The sequence below is a fragment of the Mesocricetus auratus genome, unplaced genomic scaffold (assembly GCF_017639785.1).
Source record: "Mesocricetus auratus isolate SY011 unplaced genomic scaffold, BCM_Maur_2.0 Super-Scaffold_100004, whole genome shotgun sequence".
NCBI classification, from domain to species: domain Eukaryota; kingdom Metazoa; phylum Chordata; class Mammalia; order Rodentia; family Cricetidae; genus Mesocricetus; species Mesocricetus auratus.
Genome location: NW_024429189.1, coordinates 108,524,877 through 108,544,879, shown reverse-complemented (window position 1 = coordinate 108,544,879; position 20,003 = coordinate 108,524,877). Strand labels below are relative to the sequence as shown.

General features: G+C 41.5%; 1 protein-coding gene across 2 annotated transcripts in view; it reads right to left on the bottom strand.

Moving 5' to 3' along the window:
* Macrod2 (mono-ADP ribosylhydrolase 2) overlaps positions 1-20,003 on the bottom strand; it is a 1,968,454-nt gene that overhangs the window by 138,520 nt on the left and 1,809,931 nt on the right. The window contains exon 12 of one of the 2 annotated variants that reach the window (XM_040746387.1): positions 3,007-3,117. In XM_040746387.1, the coding sequence (XP_040602321.1) occupies positions 3,007-3,117 (111 nt within the window). The remainder of the gene's footprint in view (positions 1-3,006; positions 3,118-20,003) is intronic. The other variant, XM_040746388.1, reaches the window with a different exon arrangement.

Here is a 20,003-nt window from a genome sequence, read left to right as displayed (position 1 = left end):
CTGACTTGACTTCTCAGTAGAATTCCAGCCCCCTCTGTGTTAGTTTCAAGCCATGTTACTGTCCTGGCTGCTTCTGCTTCTCTTGACAGGGATCTAGATGCCAGGGATACCCCAGCTCCTTTGCCTTTGACATTTTCATACTCTTCTTATGAAATCCTCTTCTCTCAGGCTTTAAATATCCTCTAAATGGTATTATCTTCTAAAGCTCTATGTGTAGTGTTCACATCCCCTAATATGAACTTATTATCTAACATGATATCCCATATGGCAGTCTGTATTTTTTTCAAATTTATTGATGCAAAACTAAACTATTAACTTTTCCAAAAAATGTCTTCCAGTTAAATGGCACTGTTGTCCCTTAAGACAGTAACCCTCTAGGACCTAAATGGGGTTCCTCTTTCCCCCATGTGTCCCACCCAGCCCTATAGCTTGTGTATCATGTTGCTTCTTATTTCTAGTCAGTGCCATATTTCAGTCTTTTCATCTCTATTTCCAGAATCCTCTGTCATTGTTTTCCTATAGTCATCTTCTAAGTCTACCTCTTTTGACCCATGTTCACTCATGGTCAAAAATGACTTCATTAATATGTAGATCATTTGTTTCAATATTTTTAACTTGCCACTGAGTTCTTTCTGTAGTCAGGTCAAATCACATGCTGTCAGACACGATGTGATCCTATGATTTCTCACCAGATCTCCCACTCTGATCTCTTGAGCCAACCCTGCTCCAGTCACACCCACTGTACCGCTGCATTTTTAAGTTAATTTATTATCTGCTCCCTCTATCTATAATGGTCTTTCACCATCTCAGCATTCAGACCTCATTTTAAGCAACATTTCCTCAATAGGTTTCCCTTAAAGATGCCCTCTGAGGGTTACCCCAATTTCACCATTTTCCCCCCTGTGAGCTACTTTAACATTCGAATAATTTTATCCCTTTTATTTGTTTATTGTTTGTATCCCTCCATTAGAAGATAAGCCTCAAGGAACTCTGGATGTTGTTTTTAGAGCTAATTGAAATGTTTGCAATGCACATGAAATGCTGGGGAGGCAACAAACCTCCAATATACATTTATTATTGATTTCTTGATAAATACTATATACAGTTGTATTTGATTTGATGGTGACAGCTGCCAGAACTTGTAAATTATGCTATTTTGAGATTGTGTTTTTCCATCATGTGGAAGAGACCTGCAGAGTTATGCAATCAACACTGGCACTGGAAACTATGTTGAAGGAAAGCAAGATGTTTTTATTTTGGAAACTAATAGCAGGTAAAGGGACTTTAACAACCAGAACCACATCTTCATTTGTTCTGTTGTCTGACTGAGGAGGCTGAGAAATGGCAAAATGAATAGAACAGCATCTAGTGACTCTGGCCACAGAATCTGCTAGACTCTGTCAGTCAGCTCACAGTCTTAGATGGCAAGAGGAGCCACTGAGGAAGACAGAGGAGGTAAAAGGCTGAGATGGAGTCATGTTGGGTGATAATGCTTTTTATATCCCAGAAGTAGAGAAGAAGGCTTATACTTTTGTCCTATGAAGTCACAGTTGGTGGTTACAAACCAAAATGAAACCCAAATAATTTAGGGGAAAGGACAGATGAATAAAATACAAGCACCAGTGTGTGTGTTGTAGGGGAGAGTGTGTGTGTGGGAAGAATGTGTGTGTTTGTGTTTGTGTGTGTGTGTGTACACTGATGGGAGAAAAATCAATGTTGGTAAAGACAACTTGGAACAGAATAGTGAGTGAGCAAAACTTATGAAATTTCAATAGTCAGCCCATGGCCTCAGCTGCCAGAAGTTGGCTGACTAAGACATGTCATCCCTGAGCAGTAAAAACAGTGACAGCTTTTTGTGTGAGCTGCATCTTCAACACAGTCTAACAATGTGTAGGGAAGGGCTAGCAATGGTTGGACAGGAACAGTGTACAGCACCAGAAATGCATTCTGTTCTGAGGAAAGGGCCATGTTTCAGCAAAGGAGCTGACCCTTTAACAGGGAGGCAGGGTCCTTCCTGTCTTCCTTCAGTGCTTCTTCAAGTCCATCTTCCAAGTTTCTAATGAAAGCCTGCCTTCCAAAAGGACTCCAAGAGCTCCCAAGTTCCAAGAGCAATGTAGAACCTTTCAGTGGAAAACTTATCACATTCCCTGGTTTAATACTGAGAGTTCCACATATGGACTAGGATATGGCTGGCATGAGAGACAGAGCCCACTCTAAAACTCATGCTCCACTGCAGTACTCAATAGGATAGGGAAAGTAACTTGGATTGAAGGGAAAGGGGATTATTTTTATTTTGGCAGTAATGCCAGAAACCATATGATTGTGGCTATTATTCTCTTAAAGGAGAACATTCCTAATGACAGAAATGTGTGTGTGTGTGTGTGTGTGTGTGTGTGTGTGTGTGTGTGTGTGATGGGGCAATGATAACCTGAAGATGATTTTAATTCCATTTGAATCTTAAGGACTATTATTTTAAAATGCTAAAGGTAGTCTCTAAAGTATAAAATATATAAATATTTGATGGACACAGTTGTCTTTTCTTAACAGGGGTGATATCAGGAAGGTTTGTTTTTTTATCTTACTTAGAGCTGTTGGAAGCAAGAGGTTGGTCAGGCTCTATGGCACCATCTACAACATGTAGAGAAATGTCAGGACACATGGCTCTTCAGAATTAAAAGCAAGAAAATATAAAACATCCCAGTTAGTGTGGAGAGAAAGCCTTCCTTCATTTTATTCCAGTAGATCTGGTTTCTTTTTCTTCCCTAACTCAGTCTTCTCATATTGACATGGTCTAAGTCATGCAAGCTCTGATATACTTCCAGTCTCGGCCCGTAATTCTCAGTGTGTCACTAAGCAGTCTGTTATTACATAAAGGAAATGGAAGATGGAATGATGAGAGTCAACTTAGAGCTAATGGAACTGGATTGGAGAAGGAACACCAGGGTCAATCAAGGAAAAAGGCACAAGCATGTTCAGGCAATAACATTGAGTAAAGTTGTTGTTCACCTCTGTGGATGAGGCCTAGGAGACTCCTCAAAAGAAACCTGAGCCCACCTGCTTCTTGGCTCTGCCCTTCTGTTTCTTCCACAGTTTGCTTTTCCTCTGGACCGCTCTCATCTTTCAAGAAAACCACAGGGGGAGAAAAAAAAACAAATCAATTTATGAAATATCTCCTTATGGCTAATATGAAACACTGAAATTAATTGCAACCAATGTAGCATGACTCCCCAAAAGCACAGCAGAGAGATGAACCAGAGGCATGAAACAGAAGAATCCCCCTCATAACTAAGTACATTTATACTTGTCCCTCATTCCTTCTCCCTGGATTTGCTAGAGGGAATGTTGAAATAAACAATATCCACTGGGCGGTGCTGGAAATATCTCTCTCTTTGCTGGCCATTTTCAAAATTGTGAGGCATGTTTCACTTCCAGTCTCCTTTTTCCTCTCTGAATTAAGTAGCATGCTCAGGGTAAGGAGCTTGGCTGATTTTCTATGCCTTTTATGTTTTTGTTAGATGCGTGCCTCCAAAATTTTTATTTTCACTTATCTTGTATACGATGGTATAACACATGAATGCTATGAAATTTCTTTTGTTCTGAATTCATTATGTTGATCAACTGTTTAACTGAAAAAATAAAACGAATGGCAGTTGCAGTGGAGACTGGCTGCTTGCAACTAATTCTTTTTATGTCTTAAAACGTGTTCTGGCTGTGGATTCACGGATAGGGAAAATATATTTCCAAGGGCAAATAAAGGCATGATTTTGTAATTAATTTGAGGGTGATTTCCAAAGCATTTTTGTGGGAAGGGAAATATAAATGATTACATTATATGAAGACACAGGAGCAGAACATAAAACATAAGTATATACGGAAAACTGAAAATCAGAAGCTATCAAAACAATATACAGATATCCACACCATCATCTGTTTGGGAGCAGTACCAAGCTGCCTTCTGTGTGAATATGATCTATGGTGTCGCTTGTTTGGACCAAGGAGATAAGTAGGAGTGCTGTCCTGAGACTTCCAAGATGCCCTTAAAAAGACAGTTTCTGCCTGGAAATTGCAAAGGTAGCCATTACTGCAATGCAGTTCAGGATAGACTCCCCTGGGCATAGATGGGCACGGACAAGCACTGAGGACACAGACATGGGAGGGAGGCAGGGTGGCACCTTCTTGTCCATCTCAGACGCCAGCAGAATGCAGCATTGTCACCTTAGCTAATGTCAGAGGGTAGAAAGATCACGGAGCCCTTCCCCCCCTCCGACTCTTAAGTAGGCCTAAGCCACCAACACTCATTTGCTTGTGTGCTTTGAGTGCCACCATGCACCGCCATTACTTCTTTTCTGGTTTGGTTTGATTTGGGCTTTTGAGACAGGGTTTGCTCGGTGCCCAGTCTGGCCTGGAACTTGCAGTTCTCACGCTTGTGTGCTCTGTGTTCTGGGTTGACAGGCATGTGCTGCTTGTTTCAGCTTTACTTCTGGCTCCCAAGACAAAGGCAGGAGTGTGAGAATCGTCACCACACTTACAGAGAAGTGTTTACAAAGATGCTCTGAAAAGCAATCCACTGGACAGCTTTCCCTCTGGAGAAGAGCACAATCAGTGAATACCTAACCATGTCAGAACCTACTATTTGTCCAGCTTTGCAATCAGACACCATGAAGTTTTGAACATGAGAAGTTGGGGGCTTCTCGGTATGCTTCTAAGTCGGCTGATGTAAGTGACACATTTAAAAGCACTGCACAGCATCTGCAGCATTCTCTGTGGACATTCTTCATCAGGGTGACAGCACTTGTTTTTTTGCTCTTGAGAGGAAATAGCCATCATGGTTGTTCTTGTTCCCTTAACAAGGCCAAGCTGCTGTGAGAGCATGAGCCAAAAACCCAGCCAATATTTCTCCCCTTCCTCCCTACCAAATGGACTGAGTCAAGCAGGAAAAAAAATCTGCCAGCTATTCCCCAAGAGGCAGACTTCATAACACAGATTTCATAATGGGTCTGAAGTCTGTAGGTAACATGCTGCCTTTAAAATTAGTCTGCATTCCATGGCCCTCAGAGAGTGAGGACAGGCAGCGTCCTTAACAGGAAAAGGCAGGCAAGGAAAGGAACAAGTAACTGGAATGTGGGGGACTGTTTCTGGAGGTTTCAAATGCATAAACAGAAAATTCATATCCAGACCCCCAAAACCAGTGCTCTCACACAGGGGTTTTCCCAGCAGGTCGGCCTAGGTTTTCTCTGCCTTCCCTGGCAGGCCATAACTCCCTAACGTAGACACCACAGCAGCACACTTTTTCTCACTATTTTGAGTCTCGGCTGTAGTTTTCTATTTGAGTATTTCTGCTCTTGGGAAACAAGTCACGGATTGCTAGGCATGTTTATTATGGAAGAAATGCATCCAAGAGTTTGGCTGGATTTGCCACTGGAGTAACAAGCCTGCCCTCAGCTCCAAAGGTTCTGGGTGTTTTTAATTTCAGAGACAATTCACACTCAAATCCAGCAGGGGGTGCCAATGCAGAAGGCTTGCTTTCAAAATCCAGGGTGTACTCTTGGGCAATTAGATTAGCCTGCATTTCACTGTCTTTTAAAGAACATTGTGGCTGTCTTCTATTTTTCCATCCATTTTAAATGCTTTCAAAGGGTTAGTTCTTACTAAAGAAGTGGGCCTCTGCTGGTGCCTGTGGGGGTGTGGGGTGTTACATTACTTAGTTACCAGTGTTTGGTAAGGAACAGCTTGGTCTGTCTATCTTCACAGAAAACATATAAACAATAAAAAGTTAAGTGGGGAAGGGCATATAAACTTGTGGTTTCTAGAAGGGATTTTAAAAGGGTTACAATAAATGTGGAGCAATACCTACAGGGAAGTACCTGTCTATTTTGTTAGCTTAAAAAAATGTCACACAGAAGCCAGCTTCCAAATAGCTAAATTGTCTCAGTTAATACACATTTAGGATCACATATTCACTTGAGACAATAACCTTCCACAGCTTTTATGTTGTGTGTGATATGACATTTTATTTCCCATGCTTGAAAATGTAATAACCAGAAAGACCTCTGCTTCTGAGTCCTTCTTCACTGGTGTTATTTCTAACCCTAGATCTTTTAATCCATATTTACTAAGCATGAGCTATTTGCAAGAATATATTCCATGAAGTTCACATGAATAAAATGAGGGAATCCTCCTGCAGAATGAATTCCTATACGAAGGATTCTGTCACTGGCTGGGCTGTGACAGGAATTCTGTGTGTGTTTAATTCTACATTGAGGGAGGTTTGCAAGGGTGGAATCCTACCATTATGTCCATGACATGTTATCTTGATATTTTCAGTTCCTTCCACAAGCTATGTCTAGAAACAGGGAGAGAAAGAGAAGCTGACTGTGTTCATGGTGGCTGCTAGGGAGGCAGTCTGATGTGTACTTACAGCTGGTAGGCTGATACTTTTCTTGTTTATAGGTATGCAGACTTTTAGACACGAGCAAGTTCAAATACAGACGTTTACAGACTGAATTCTTGGTCCTGAATCTTTAGTCCCCTCTAATGGGATTACTATATGTCAATGTCCTCCTTAGTGAGGAGAAAATACTTACACCACATGGAAGCTGGACTTATTCACATGACTTGATTTCGATAATGAATTCCCAGTGAGCAAAATGCAGGCAATGCCTTAATGTGCTGTATAACTGGATTTGTGTCTTGTGCACTCGCCATTTGCCATGGGGAGAAGATGCGCCACAGCTGCTGGTTGAAGGAGAGTGAGGAGTAGGCAGAACAGCCTTCAGTCCAGAAGTAGAGCTTGAAACCAAGCGTAAGTGATTCACATCTTAAAATAGAATGACTGAGCCAATCCTGGCTTACATAAGGCATCAAGTCACCAACCTACAACCTGCTCAGTGTTGTATGTAACTAGAAGTTGGGGCAGCTTATGGCACTGTTATTGTTATAAGTAACTGATGGTAGCTGAATAATATACACAATATGTTTTTCTGTTATCTCTTACTAGATGTTGGCATCTTTTTATGTGTGTTGTAGGTATTTGTATGTGTTCCTATTTGTGTGTGTGTGTGTGTGTGTGTGTGTGTGTGTGTGTGTGTGTGTGTGTGTGTGTAAAGGCCAGAGGTCAACTTTGGGCTTCTTTTGAAATCATTTCTCCTCCTACCCCCCCCTTTTTTTTGGTGGGGAGAGGGGTTGTGTATGTGTGTGGTGTGTGGTATATCTGTACATGCATGTGCAGATAAGTACTCAGAAGTCAGAAGGGGGTGCCGGGTATCCTGTTATATGACTCTCTGTCTCATTCCCCTGATAGAATGTCTTTCACTGAACCTGCAGCTAGACTGCTAGACAGCAAACTCCAGCCATTTTCCTGTCTCTCTGACCCTGCTCAGCGTGTATGGCCATGTCCAGCTTTTTACAAAGGTGTTGGAGATTAGAGCTCAGACCTTCGTGCTTGTGAGGAAGAGCTCTTAACACTGTGCAATCTCTCCAGTCCCCATTCACCTCATTGACTGATGGAGACCAAGTCCCTCTTTCATTTGGACTGGCTGGCCACCAAGCCCCAGTGGTCCTCATCACCTGGAGTTACAGGCACATGAGTGCTGCGGGCAGCATTTCTACAGAGGAGCTAAAATCAAGCCCTAAGCTTGCATGCCCTTGACCAACTGTACCCTAAATTAGCACTCTCCTATGTGTAAGGAACTCGGTCTTGCTTGGATTTTGTATGCTTCCCAGCTATATTTTCATTTCACACATTTCAAAATTGTCTAGAAACACACATTTAGAAATGAAATTAGGTTACATAAGAGAGAAATGAGCCTAAAGAGTGTCACTGCCATGGGAGTGATAATGTTTATACTTTGTTTAATAATATAGTTACTTGGGCAACAGCTAACATATACTGATTGCTGGTTACCTTCTATGGTGATTTGAATAAGAATGGCTTCCATAGGTTTATGTATTTGAATGTTTAGTCATCAGGGAATGACACTATTTCAAAGGATTAGAAGGATTTACAGGTATAGTCTTTTGGGAGGAAGTATGTCACAGGGGGTCAACTTTGAGGTTTCAAAAGTCCATGCCAAGTTTAGAGTCTCTCTTTCTGCCTACAGGTCATGATGTAGCTCTCAGTTTCTGATCTAACCCCTATCTGCATGCTCCCATGCTCCCCACCATGATGATAATGGACTAAACCTCTGAACTGTAAGAAAGCCCCCAATTAAGTGCTTTCTTTTTATAAGGGCTGCCTTGATAAAATGTCTCTTCATAGCAACAGAACAGTGACTAAGACAGTACCTTTTAACTGAGTATGATCAAGAATAGACTAATCCTTGCCAAAACAGTAGTGGTACAGCCCTCAGGGAGGGGGGCAGTAGCAAGTAGATTTCTGAGTTTGAGGCCAGCATGGTCTACTACAGTAGAAGTTCCAGGACAGCTGGGTCTATAAAGAAAAACTCTGTCTCAAACAAACAAATAAACAAGCACACAAGATGGACCCATCCTATATAAATATGCATATTCTTCTTTTGAAAAAAGTGGTTTTACTTCAGTTGGTGGATGAGAGCACTGTTTGAGAAATAACTCCCAAACTCTCACATCAGGTCCCTATAATAAATCTTTCTCCACTCTTGATTATGAATGTATTAGCTTTGTACTCACCGAGATGTGAGCTGATTAGGTTACACTCTCCTTCACTTGCTGCCAGCCTTGCAGGCTATGACTGTTTCTCCAAGACACCAGGCACTTTTCTTTTCACACCTGTCTCTATGCCTAGCCTCCTTCAAGGCTAAGTCCTCCAAGGTTTTGTTTAAATGTCTCCTTTCAATTAGGCTTAATTAATCTTTCTTCTAAAATCATATCTTGTCACACCCATACACTCTTTCCTCCTTACTCAGAGGAGTTTATGCAGGTGTCCTGTTCATGTTTTTGTGCACACTTGAAGGCCCTTTCTATCCAGGCAAGGGTCTTTGTCTGCTTCATGTCCTGATGTCCAATAAGGATGTAGAGTGAGAATGAAGTATGTATTCAGCAACTATTTATGATTTAATGAAATACAGAAATTGCCTTACCTGGCCATGCCCGTCTAGTTTGTGAACACATCAGAAAAAAGGAGAAACTACCCGCTTTTAATGTCTTCAGATTACTTATCAAATTGCAGGTCCATAAATAATATGGGAAAGAAGTTTTTAAGACGGTTGACCCAGATATAAGAGAGTAAGCCTTCACTTTAACAAAACTGATGCCATTTCATCTCCTTATTGAGCCAAAGAAGGAATGGTTTCCCCAGGGTCACTTGTATGGACCTTGCTAAAATATAGCTCTTTAGACTGATGATGTAGAATTTCCTGAGAAGATGATAAGGCTCCATGGCCAGTGTAGGGAATGCTAAGTCATGGTCTCCTGCCAGCCAGAAGCAGTCCTACCCTACCTCAAACAAATTCAAAGAGAAGCTGCATGGATTAGTTTTCAGTCAAGGGGTGAGGAAAGCTGTCTGTAACAGCATAGTCACCTCAAGAAAAAGGAGGAAGTCATTGAATGTACTATTTTAAAGGTGTGTGTATCTGTTAAGGGAGACCTGAGTGTGACTTGACTGAAAAGAGGAAGTACAGGATACCATGGCATACATTAAGGGAGTCCTGAGTGTGACTTGGCCAAGAAGAGGAAGTACAGGACACTGTAGCAGGCACCTGTCCCTTCTACATGTTCTGTATGATGGCAAAGAGCTAAGTTCCAGTAAGAGGTCACCAAGTGTTGGAGAAAAATTGAATTTCACGTCACTTTAATACCATTAGTGTGATCCTGCCTTACCCACTAGGCTGTGATGTGTCTTGGTGTAAAAATAGCAGAAACCAATATACTGGGGATCTATTTTCGATAACACATGACCCCCTAATAGCTAATATATGGTTCAGCATATGCTCATTAATACAGATACTTCCACTCTGTTAGGGTTATCTTTGAATTGAAGTATTTTCTAGGTATATTACAAACACAAGTCGTCAGCAAAGCCATGCTAGGGGAAGGCTGTAGGGACACACAGCATCCTGTAACCATCAAGACCTAAAAAGGAATGATAATAATGAGAAAAGAGCAGCATGCCATTTTTAAAAGAAGCTAATGAGTGGAAATTGATCAATGTACCCAAAAGTCTTCCAATGACTTGATGGAGCAAGTGAGATTAGAGGTCAAATTGTGCTGGCATAGGCAGTCATTGCGCTAGGTGATCTATGTTGGAAAAGTAACCATATGTTACACCCATTCTCACATATTCACATAATCTGGTCTCTACTTCATAGCTAGAGAAGTTGTGACCAAAGTTAGTTTATATAAAAGCATTTTAGTGGAAATTTCTCCCATCTCCTCCATTTCTTCTCCCCAATTGTGTTTTTCCATTAACTTCAAGCCCTGAGGTTGCATTTCCTTCTTAAACCTATAATTCTCTATATTATCAAGATAACCAATGTGCCTACACATTTGTCTCAAACAGGCACACATTGTGTTCTGTGCAGATGTTAAATTCAGAATTGGCAAAAGAAAGCAGAGTTTTTTTCCTTTCTTTCGTTTTAATTTGCTGAAGAATGGGAAGTATATAAAGACTGTCTTTAAATAGAACCATCATCCCATGAATAAATTCGAAAGCTGTTAGATATCTTTATCATCAATTAATGTTTGCTGGGTACCTACAAAGTTCAAGATGCTGGGAAAGGAATAAATTAAGTCCTTTGAAAAACAGAATACTGCCCAAGACAGCCAGAAGAGTTTCCTGGGATGTTGTCTGTCTGCCTGTACAGCATGGAAGTGAAGAGCTGGGAATGCTTGTTTAGAACAAGTATAAATCTGCTTCATCTGCACATAACTGACTGTTTGAGCTGAATGAGACTGTCCTTAATTCAGTGTGGCCTTGTCCCCATGATCCCTTGGGATGTCACTGACAGGGGATATACATGTATGAGTGCGAGTTTCCTTGTGAGGTAACACTAGAGGGAATGCCTTTTGCACACTGAACAACCTGATTTATGCCCTCTTTGGCACAACTGAATTTACATATATCTAAAACTGTGGGGATCCCCATGCTATTCTGAAAAGTAAAAGCCTTCATTTCACACTATTAGAACTTTTTCTTTCGTAATATTTGTCTCCTTTGTGTGGAACCCCGCAATTCTGGGTGAAAACAAAAATTTTTAGGTAACCCTTGGGATTTTCTGAAGTTTATGGTAGAAATGGTATATAAAATTTGAACTTTCCCTTTAATAATACTGTGCCCTCACAGAGTTCCTAGTCTTGTAAACTTCACCAATACAAAGTGAAGGCTATGTGAACTGTTATACTGTTTGGTTTAGGGAATAATGATAAAAAGGAATAGATGTCAAACTTGTTCAGTAGAGATGTAATTATTCTCTTCAGTGGAATCTAAAGCTTCAGAACCTGGGCATGTGGAGAGCACCTATAATTTGCAATCAGAGAAACTACATAGCTTTAGGCAGAAAAAGCGAAAGCTGAGTTTGCAGATAATTAGGGCATAGGACTCTGTCTTCCCTTTAATTCTCATGATGTCCTTCTATGGAAGTCTCTTAAAACTTACTGAATCTAGAGTTGAAGTTCTCAAATGTCACCATGGCCCAGAAGTGCTAGGTAGACATTTTATAGTATATGTTGCTAAATTATGCTTTAACAGAGCTAGGGGTGGGGCCTGAACCTTTGAGTGTCTGAAAAAAAAAATCAATCCAGGTGATAATCCAAGGCTGTTATGGGTAGGGTGAGGTGCTTAGTCTTACTGCAACTTGATATGTTTGGTTGATATCCGTGGGTGGATTGCCCTTATCTGAATAGAGGAGTGGATGTGCATCGGGAACAGCGGGACAAGTGGCTGGTGAGGGGAGAGACTGGGATGAAAGGAGGGAGGGGAAACTGCAGTCCGCATATAAAATAAATAAACTAATACATTAAAGCATGCAAACAAAAACCTTTGAATGAAATTTTTTAACATCTTTTCTTCTGAGACTGAGTTGGAGATTCCAGACACAAGTACTGAACAGGGCACAAAAACATCTTTTCTAGAAGCCTACTGAGGAGACCCATGAGTCATTCAGAATCACTGCTACGTTTGCCAAACAGTACTCTGGAGGAATCATGGAGGGCTGCACATGCTCTTAGGGTGAACAGCCAATTTCAGTCTTGAGTGGTCAGTGAAAACTTCTCATGGGAGTACTGCCTTAATGAAGGAAACCTTTTATCACTGGACAAAATTTTCTGAGCACCTCGTCTCCATCATATTCTGTTCCTTAAGACTGTGACAGCCACTGGCCACATATGACTATTTGGCACTTGAAATGTACTAGTCCAAACTGAGATATCCTGTTAATATAAAACACATACCAGATACTGAGGAAATGGTGTTGCAATGACATTTTAGACTTGCACTTTTCGATAAGGCTTTCAGTCAGATGTCTTCCTGCCTGAGTCTTCCCAAGGCTGGGATTACAGAGGTGTATATATGCTTTCTTAAGTTTTTAAAATGGCTTTTCAAAGCTTGAAAATGACATGTGCATTTGTGAGTCACACGATATTCCTATCCCACAGCATTGCTTGAAATACAACTGGTGAGGGAAAGAGTGGTGGAGCTGAGAGTCCCATGGACAGATGGATATTGTCTCTCAAGCTGTCCATCCCTTGTTTCTCACCTCTAGTTTCTGTGGATACCAGGACTTCTCCCTATGAACATATTGCTGGAGGTTGTTTTTTTGTTTTCTTTTTTGGTCTGGTCTATAAGGGAAGCCTATTTACTGATCTTGAATTGGGGCAGGGTATCAATTCAATACCCAGAAGCCTGCTAGTCACTGGGATGGGAGTAGTGGGGTGAATAACCAGAGCCAAGCATTCTTCCACCCTCAGGTGTGTGCATGCATCCTCGACGTGTCCACCAGAGCACTGAGATCCAGCTGTCCCCACAATGTCTTTGTCTGTGCAACTGTTTTCCTTCCCTTCCCTTCCCCATATCACTTCACTGTTCCCCTGCTGGAACTCCCTGGGATCTGGGGGCTTGTCCTTGAGTTCTAGCCTCAGAGTGTGTGCTTCAGGTAGACTTGATCTAAGAACGTTTTTAAACCGAACAAGCACACAAACAGATGACTCTCAATCACGCTAACTACAGATGATGGGAAATGCGGATTGCTAATTGCTCTTAACAACATCACCTGAGGGCTTCCCAGTGGAAGTGGCACTTAAGGTGAGGCTCTTTCAAAGTAAAACTGATCAGTAGAACTTAGTAATGTAAAGTGGTGAGTGGGAGGGTATGACGGGGACAGATCACCCTGCAGGTGGAGTGAAGAGCATGTAGGAGGACCTCACATTGAAGGACCTTGACATTTTTAAAGGTTTGAGTGGAGCCATGGGTTTGGAGTGTAGACAGCAAGTGAGCAGATAAATCTAAGTGGGAGAGATTCAGGCAAAAGGAGAAAGTGGAAGAGGAAGGAGTAGGGGCAGAGGGAATGTTCCGTGGGGTAGGGAACAAAACCTTGAGCTCATACATGCTTGGGGATATAGAGTAATTCATCACAGTTGAAGGACCTGCCACAGAGCAAGAGGAGGCAGAAGGAAGGTCAGGTGAAGAACTGGCCATGTTAGAAGGGGCTTGATGAGAGGGTGGTAGGAAGTCAGGGAAGGATTCTGTTTCGCATGGTCGTAGCTACATTGAGTATGCTTGGAGAAAGGTGGAGAGAAAAGCTATGTGAAAGCTGCCTTGGAGCTTAATTAAAATCTGTCAGAGGAAAGATGACAGAGGCCTGAGAGCAAGGGCGCAGGTGAGGCAAGAAAGCAGAATGGATTACAGAGACATTCCAGGGGCAGAGTCAGTTGCTTTGGTGAGTGTATAAACAGAAATATGCAAGAGAGATGATACCAAGGTATTCGGAAATTCTGCATTAGCAGTCATAACAACTTCACCAGCTAGCTCTAACAAGGGTTATGTTTTACTGGCACCAAAGTAATGCTGCAAGTTCAGCGGGAGGCCGGATCTTATGCAGCAAGCAGGGAGGATACACTATTGCATGCCTGTCCTATGCACCTGATTGATTACCATATTATATTACCTTGAATTCCATCCCTGCACTGCCTGGGAAACTGAAGGTGTGGAGCTTGGAAGCAAAGGGTGACAGGTTGGCTTAACATGCTGGTTTAACATAACCATCAGATATCTAACAGATACATTTTAATAGAAAGAGGCAGAATAGGTGAAGAAAGGAAACTTAGTAAGGAGCAGGGGAGAAGGCTGGGATTGAGAGCAAGCGTTAAAGCATGTGTGGTGCAAGCAAGAGGATGAGTTTGGATAGCAAGCACCTTCATAAAAGGCTGGGTATAGTTGTACATGTCTGTAATCCCAGGGCTGGCTGAGAAGCAGAGATGGGAAGGTCCTTCAGGCTCAGTAGTCACCGGTGTAGCCAACCAGTAAGCTCTAGCTTCAGTCACAGATGCTGTCTCACAAAGTAAGGTGGAGAATGGTAGAGGAAGAGGCCCATATGGGGCTCTGTATGTGTATACATGACTATGTGCGTGCACCCTCACCACATGTGCATGCACACATAAATCACACACACTAAAATAAGCAATGCAGAACTTGACAATCTTCAACCAAGTGAAGTGTCCCATGTGACAGTCATTTTTTATATAGTTGTGATACTTACAGATATTCCTGGTTAGATTTTCTACTTTTTCCTTTTGTGACCTTGTCAGGGTTGTATATTTTGACTGATGGTTTGAGACAGTTTCTTCCAATATCTGTTCTCTTTCTGTCACAAATAGGAATATATCCTATCGTTATCCCTTGGGACCTGCCTCAGCAAAACGGACAACAGCATACATTCTGTGATCTCCAGTCCAATTGCGACTCTCTTCCCCCTGTCTCTAAGGCCACACAGTTTCTTCCCCACCAAGCTATGCCTTAAAATCAGCTGTTGTTTTCAGTTTAGTACACATTACTTTCATTTATAATAAGTCTGTCACCTCTTCCAAGACTACTGATAATATTAACTTCCAGTCTTTTATATATAATAATAATTCTTAAAAATACTATACAATGTAGGGAATTCTATGTTTATCTGGTCTTAAATTTACTCAAAAATTCCCATTAGGAATATATTCGTAAAAGAGTCATATTGGTGTCTTATTTTGGATTCAATTTTCTATTTGTTTATTTTGGGTCATTATGTTTTTTTCCCAATACTCTGTCTTTTCCCTATGTGTGGAGGCAACTTGCACCAATGAATCTCCTTCAGAATGTAAAAAAACAAAACAAAACAAAACCAAACATACATACATACATACATATATCACACACATACACATGTGTTAGTGGTGTGTGTGTGTGTGTGTGTGTGTGTGTGTGTGTGTGTGTGTGGTGTGTGTATGCCAGGGATTGAATGCAAGATCTCATACCTGAGAGTGTGCTACCACCGAGCTTTACCCATGGCTCCACTAACCCTATTCTAAACAGCAATTTGTCAACAGACTCAAGAACTAGGGAAGATTTGCTGAGGGTGGCCAATGATGCTAAATCAACATTAATATCAGAAACCACATCAAAAGACAAATAACATCTGCCTCTTCTCTCCTGGTGGTACTATGGGCCACTGCCAGTACAGGCAGCACTGTATACATGAAATGGCATATGGATCTCTAACTCAGGAATATTCTGGCATGTTCTTTGTTCTTGTTGCCAAATTGGTCAATTTACAGAAGTCTGCCCTTATCGGATGTGCTCTTTTTGGATAACTGTAAAGGAATTCCAGCTGTCTCCTCTCCACAGAAATATGTTGGGTGAATAAAAAAAGAAGCCATCAGACTGGCTCATGATCAATGGAAAACATCTCTGCAAACACTGGCACTCATGGAAATGGCAATCAGTTGCTTTGTGGGTCAAGTCCCTCTCATGGGTCCTAGGGAAAACTACTGAATGTGGGGCTCCTTCGGCCCCAAAGAGATGGAAGTCCTTGAGGGACCAAAAACAGTGCCAACAACAACAGCAAAAACCCACTAAACAGTCCTATGGCTACCCTCTGAGGAATGAAGGTTTTCCAGACTTCCTGACTTTTTTACAGTTTGCCATTGAGATGAAATCACCTCTCCCCATTCTCATTGCTACTGTGGGGCAATTCTTGCCTTGATGGGACAAGCACTCTATTTTATGGAGCTCCCAGAATATCTATCTATACACTTGAATATGGCCCTAGTTTTGAACTTTGTGCTACAAATAAGAGGTTGTTTGTGGAAACTGAAAGCAATAATTGCAGTGAATGCTGTCCTGTAACTGTAAATGCCAATAAAAACCAAATCAAGATGGAGCAAGAGACTTTCCTGTCACATGACAAGGAATCAAAGATATATGTATGTTTCCGGAACAGTTCAAATACACAGTGAATGTATAATCTTCTCAATACCAGGCTAACAGAGGTAGGATCAGGATCACCGACAAGAACACATAATTAGAAACGTTATATATTGGAGGTGGAAGATGACCCCCTTAAAGTCTATCTCATTAAAGCTCCTCAAATTCTGCTTTTGGTCAGTTTTAATTATAGCTAATAATTAGTCCTATACAGAGAATGTTAGAGAAGTTAAATAAAGACTGTGGAGTACAAACATATAGATACCTCATTTATTGTCCCTTTAAATTATTCATAGTTAGAACCTCTTGCTCTTGCAAGAGTTGGCCAGTCCTGGCATGGCTTACCTGAATTATCTGAAATTGGCAAATCTAGTGTGCTTTGGACATGGAAACCAAGCAAAAATGTGTCACTACTTAACTAGCCTGCCAAACACTAGTTTCCATGAACTTCTTTGAGTTTCTTTCAACTTCATTTCTTCCTTACCTCTGCCAGCACACCATCATTAATCATGTATGCATAATAGCATAGCTTCTTTTGTAGACACCTGGGTTACATAATATGCTTTTTCTATTGCCCTAGCGAAATTAAATTGAAGTTACATCTTATTTTAATTTGGTTTTTAAGAATTTTCATGTAAGTGGTTTTAAAGATACAGGATTCTCTCTCTCTCTCTCTCTCTCTCTCTCTGTGTGTCTGTGTGTGTTTGCTCACCCATGCAAACAAACACGATGCTCTTGATGAAATGAACTAATGGCAAACAATGAAGATATAAAACCTAAGTTGTAAGACTGGATTATTTTCTTCCTTTAAAGGCAAATTTGACACAAGTTCTCATTTCCATAGAAAGTCTTTTTGTGCCAATATTTAGTGAGAAGAAAGCACTTACTGGCTGTCCATCGAACCTTCTTCTCCCTGTGCTCAGAGAAGGTTATTGTAATTCACTTGATGGACAGAAACGCAATATGCATTCTCACAGAGACCATCACCTACAGGTCTGTAATTCTTTTCTGACAGTACCACATTAGTCATCTTACTGACTTAATTTTGGAACCTGTTTCAGTCTCCCCAAAGGCATGAGAGAAATCCTAGATCTTAGATCTCTTTATGTCACTTTTGTGGAAAGGCTGGGTTCTCCACAAGCTTCGGTGGTGCAGTGACACACACTAAAATACTTTCAAGGACAGCTTGCACATACATCTCTCCAGTGCTGGAGAGCAATGGTCTGCAAACTATAGCCCAGAGCCTTGTCTTAACAAATGCAGCCTGCAAACTAAGAAGGCCTTTTACATTTCTAAAGGGTGATAACAAAAAAGAAAGAAAAACACAGACAGACCATGTGTGGCCTGCAATGTCAATATTCATTCCTATGTGGTCCAAAGTGTGCTGACTAGGGCTGCAGAGTGAGCTGATAAAGCTGTGGAAGTTGACTCACCTTAGGAAGCTGCACAGGTGAGCTCCTTGTTGAGGGATGACAGTTCCTGTGATACAGGATTGACGTGAACCTCTATTAAGATAACCTTTGGCCACCTCCTATCTACCAGTGGCATCGCTTTCTGCAAACTATCATCATCCCCAGGTTTTCACTGACTCTAAAACCTTAGATGGTGTTAGAAAGGACATTTGAGCTTAAGTCAGTAAAAGGATTTAATATTTGAGTAAATCTCAAAGAATCCTGGGCATAGACACAGCCCGGAGGTAAGATGCCTTGGGACAGAACACTGGAGAGATGCTTGAGATTTTACAGTGGTTTTTAAAATATGCACAGAAAGCCTTAGATACACCTTTAAGAGAGGGGACTCTCTAATTCATCTATCATGCAATTATGGACTTTGTTCTAATCAGCAGAGCACAACCACAATCATGGTAAACTATATTTGCAACGAGATTACAACTCTGTCTAGTACATGCTGTCACTCCCACTCCTTTGCTTTGGGGTAAGCCAGGTACCATCATGAGGTTACACATCAGACACCAGGTTAGAGAAAGGCCTACATACCTAGTAAGTCAGCTTTCTTAACACCAGCCAGTGAGAAAGTGTTTAGACTCAGTCTCCCACAAAACACGGAGGGATAGGAGAATGAGAGGAGACTCTCATGGGAGTCTGGAGCTGAGCAGACCAGGGCTTTAACATGCTCCCTTCTCATCAGTCCTGGGTGTGAAGAGTACTGGACCAAACACATTTTAATGCATTCTTGTCAATTTCCTTCCTTCTGCAACATTCGTGGACTGCATCTCACCATGATCGTATAGCTTACGGCATCCTCTGGGAAATCCTGGAAGCAGGATTTTTACATTCTAAGCTCGTGGCAACCTGATAATGCCTACAGAGCTTCTGGGGAAGCAAACTGTTTGCCCATGGCATTCTCCCTTCTCACTGCCTCCCCTCCCATTTCTTCCTTTTCATCTTTATTTGCCTGACCATCAGTCTCTTCCGCCTGCTGCCATGTTTCTTGCTCTGTGCTCTTTGGGGCATCACTGCAGAAAACATCTGCCGCTGCCTTCCTACCACTTTGATGCCCCTAACTCTTTAGCTCAAAGAGCAATAGATGTGGATGTACCTCCCTGTGATGGGCTTCCTCTTTCTTTACCAAGCAGGACAGAACAGGAACCTGTACAAAATGAATTTCCAATGTGACTTCTACTGACACTGGCAGCCAGTGCTGTTCAGGTCTCCCTACTGCTTGTTAGGTTCCCATCTATTGACCATTTCCTGTGACTTCCTGTGAAGCTGTGATGTAATAGAAATAAATATTTGATCTTTGTCCCCAGATCCTGGTACAGGATTCCCAAATCTCTTTTAATTATCTGAATGACAGGAGCATCTTCTGTTATTAACAATAATCTAGTTACGTCAAACCCCAGTTTATGTTAATGAGGTAACTCTTATTTGGGTCCATGAGTAGTTTTAGGACATACGCTGGTTACCAGTGGAACAAACCTTGTGATAAGAAAGCTACAACTTTCAGTCTTGCCCCTTGACTTTTGGGAAAGAAAGACAGGCTGCCAATGATTTCTTCAGCCATGCCTATGCCATGGAACCACCATGAAAGACCTAAACACAACAGTCCAGAGAACTTGTGGGTTAATAAGTGCAGTGATGCTAGAGACAGTGTTACCTGAGCTCAGGGTTATTCAGGCCCTCCCCCAGGCACTGTTTCACCTGATTGTTACTGCTTGTGCCATGTTTAGGAGTCATTGTAGCACATTATTAGCCTAAGAGTGCTGTAAAACATTCTTTGAACCAGCACAGTCCTGCAACTGCTGTGTTGAAGTGGAGGTTCTCTTGGGGTGGGCTGGGGTGGGGGATAGGGAGGTGAAGGGATGAGGTAGGGAGGTGGGAGGACACTTAATCTGTGTTCATACTGTTTCTGGATAGATAATGTCAGGCTTAAGTAGAACTGTAGAAAAGCTGGTTAGTGTCTAGAAGTTAGAAGATGGTTTAAAGTATAAAACAAACAAACAAAACAACCACCACACTGTAATGTCTGAAGCAGTCAAAAACAGATGACCTGGCCTGAAGACTTGGAATGAATTATCTCTGTTATCACCCCTAAAAAATACAGTGAGGTAGATTCTGACCTTGCCTCATTTAAATTTTAAAATTTTTTCTTTTCATTTAATATGTTTTTCTTTTTG